General features: G+C 41.6%; 1 protein-coding gene across 1 annotated transcript in view; it reads left to right on the forward strand.

Moving 5' to 3' along the window:
- Window positions 1-3,112, forward strand: part of LOC109926017 (Golgi reassembly-stacking protein 2-like) — a 29,380-nt gene that overhangs the window by 11,136 nt on the left and 15,132 nt on the right. The window contains exons 4-5 of the mRNA XM_048618828.1: window positions 369-455; window positions 2,314-2,444. Coding sequence (XP_048474785.1) covers window positions 369-455; window positions 2,314-2,444 — 218 coding nt within the window. The remainder of the gene's footprint in view (window positions 1-368; window positions 456-2,313; window positions 2,445-3,112) is intronic.

The following is a 3,112-nucleotide window of genomic DNA, read 5'->3' on the forward strand; positions in this document are numbered from 1 at the left end:
TGCAGCAATTTTATGCCAGATTCTATACCTTTCAATGGTAACTAAATAATGAGCCTGAAATATTTCTTTAGAAAGGTCATAGTGCAAGTGCACAGCACAGTCAGATGGCAACTTTAAGGTACCCAAGTTTTTTTGGGTGTGTGTGGTAATGCTCTGCCTCTTGTTAAATAGCTGACTGATGTGTGCCAAATTTACCCATGAAGCGGTGCTATTTGGGTCATGTACCAAGTGGGAACAATTTTTCGAAACACGAGTATGAACTCTCTTGTGATACTTAACTCACTTGGTTGAGGGTTTGTAAGAGTCACTTGCTTTGTCTGTCTGTAGGAATATTTTGTTTGTATTTACACAATGTGGCTCTTTTTCAGGAAGTGGAGCCCAATTCCCCTGCCGCACTGGCTGGCTTGAGACCATACACAGACTACATAATTGGAGCTGAAGCAATCCTCCGTGAGGTAGCTACACAATGTTTCCTTTTCCTTTTGTGGAGGTTATTGGATTTCTGTGTGTAAACCAACAATTCATTAACCTTTTGAGGTTGGGATTCAGTATCTTGTAGACTGCAAAAATATGTTTCTTCTTAAGCCAAAATTGTCAGAGCAATTATTAAGCTACAGAAGACACAAAAGTCTGTGGATACTGTAAGCCTGAAATAAAAACAGAAAACATATGCATCGTAGGAGTGCCTCTTCTAGGTGGCAGAAGGAGCACAAAGGTGTAGGCTGCTCCAGCAGGCAGTGCTCTGAGACCACCAAGCAACTGCTTTCCAACTGTAGGGATAGTGGATTGAACCAGCCCTCGGGCATTCAGTGAAGTGGCAGCTGCTAAGTGCTAGGCTGGGGTAAAGGGCTTGGTGCTGTCAGCGTTGCCCTCCAGTCCGAATTCAGCGTGGAGCCATTATCTATCTCCTGCCTGCCATGAGGAGCTACCTGGCTGCTCTGCTCAATGGCTGCTGCTACTTTACCAGAAGTCTCATGACAACAGGTTATAGTCCAACAGGTTTATTTGAAATCACAAGCTTTCAGAACACCGCTCCTTTGTTGCTTCACCTGAACATGTGATTTCTGACTTTGTCTACCCCAGTCCAACACCGGAACCTCCACATCACGGCTACTTTACCAGCTGTTGCCCCTGCTTCTGGATTCTCAGTCTCTAGTTCCTCTAGCGTGTGGAAATTCAGCCTTGGGCATTTGCACATACGCAGACAGTGATGTTATTATGCATAGAACATAGTGATGTTGACTGTGCAGATGCTGTCTGGATTAGGGGCATTCACTACCAGTAACTGATATCTCCAGGCCCATTTGTTCATGCAGAGGTGGCCATTTTGATGGCTATCTTTACATTCTGGCAAATTACTCTGAGCAAAAAATGCTGGGAATGCTGATCAGGTCTGACAGCATCTATGTTCTTCTGCAAAAATGGATTCTCATGAAGAGTTATCAAATATTAACTCTTTCGCTCTTCACAGACTGCTAGACAAGCTATGGAAAGCCTCTAATTTGCAAATTAGTTGCTTGGCACACCTTTGTGCCGCTGGGAGGATCAAGGTGTGAAATGCTTGTCCTTGCTGTTATGGCCTCTGTCGGTTACGCCATTAAATATCTCTAGTTAACCAATGCTCCCTAAATGGCTTTGTGTGCAAAACATTGTGGTACTCTGATTTTGGAGGCAACCCTGTAGTATTTCAGGGCAGTGGCTTTTGCTTTGTGAGGTATATGTACTGTACTCGGGCTTTTGCAATGGCATGATATATTTCAATGCACTTATTCCAATAACTGTATGTATTACATACGTCGGATGTGTGAAATAAGGATGTATATTGTTGTAACCGAGTAGGAACAGGAGACGCAACATGGTCCTCTGCGTTAATCTGTAGTCTCTGTTTTGTCTTTTGTCTGCCTGTCTTGTTTTCATTCTCCTTTCCATTTACTGCGCTTAATATTTCTTGTATTTGCATTTGATTATTATTATGGATTAACTGAAATAACTCTTGCATTGTTATAAGTATCTGTTTTGTTCTGTCCTGACTTAACTGCACTGCCTAAACTATACTTGGTTTGGTAATTGCCATTTAACACTATGGTAGCCAAGCTAGCACCAGAATCTGCTATTTTGTTTAAAAAAAATGTACTGTGAAACAATTAGTGGGCATTTCTCACTAAAACTGCGTCTTTGCTTTTTGGAGTGTGAATGGATTAGGGATGAAGAGGAAAAGCTATACATTGATTGTGACTGTTTGTCAGTAAACAAATCGGGGAAGGGGGTGAACCGGAGCACTGACTTACCCAATTTTTTTTCTTTCTGTTCCAGTCTGAAGACTTGTTCTCCTTGATTGAATCCCACAATGGAAAACCACTAAAGATCTATGTGTACAACACTGACACAGACAATTGTCGGGAGGTGATTATCACGCCTAACAGTGCATGGGGTGGAGAGGGCAGGTACGACAGGGTCAGATTTACCTTTTTTTTTAAACTGCTAGTGTAATTTTGTCAGTTCAAATGCTTTTCAGAAGAATCTTGCTCAATCCGGCAGAGAATTCTAGTGCACCAAACAACTTATTCTGTTAAAAAGTGTTCAGCAGAATATTAAACCAGGTTTGTTTGATCTTCCTTTGGTTCTGTCTGTTTAACTTATTGGAGGTATCAGTCCAGTTATGTAAGTATGGCTAAAATAAAGGTCACTTTAGTAAGCTTTGTTTTTCTTGTATCACCAGCTAATTTCTTTTTGTATTGTTGAAAGAAAGAGACATTTTGTTGAAGCTTTTCGTCGTGCACTTATCAGGGCAATTTGCAAGAATACCAGTTCATAGGGCAAGCCAACATTTATAGCATGAGAGAGTGCTCATTGGTCCCACAAGTGGGCCGCCTTTTATTTTTGGGAAACTCCCCAAGAAATCACTCAATTAGCCACCCAAGAACCAAAATCTTAGATATTTTCTAAACTGTTCATTGGAGCAGGTGGGATTTGAACGCAGGCCTTCTGGCTCAGAAGTAGGGAAAATACCATTGTGCCACAAGACCCCCCAGGCAGGTAGCTTTTTTAATATTTTACAATCAACCTGTCCAGACATGTTATGACACAACTCTGGAGTAGGTAAGATAACAAG

Source organism: Rhincodon typus, chromosome 41, assembly GCF_021869965.1.
Source record: "Rhincodon typus isolate 14 chromosome 41, sRhiTyp1.1, whole genome shotgun sequence".
Taxonomy (NCBI): Eukaryota; Metazoa; Chordata; class Chondrichthyes; order Orectolobiformes; family Rhincodontidae; genus Rhincodon; species Rhincodon typus.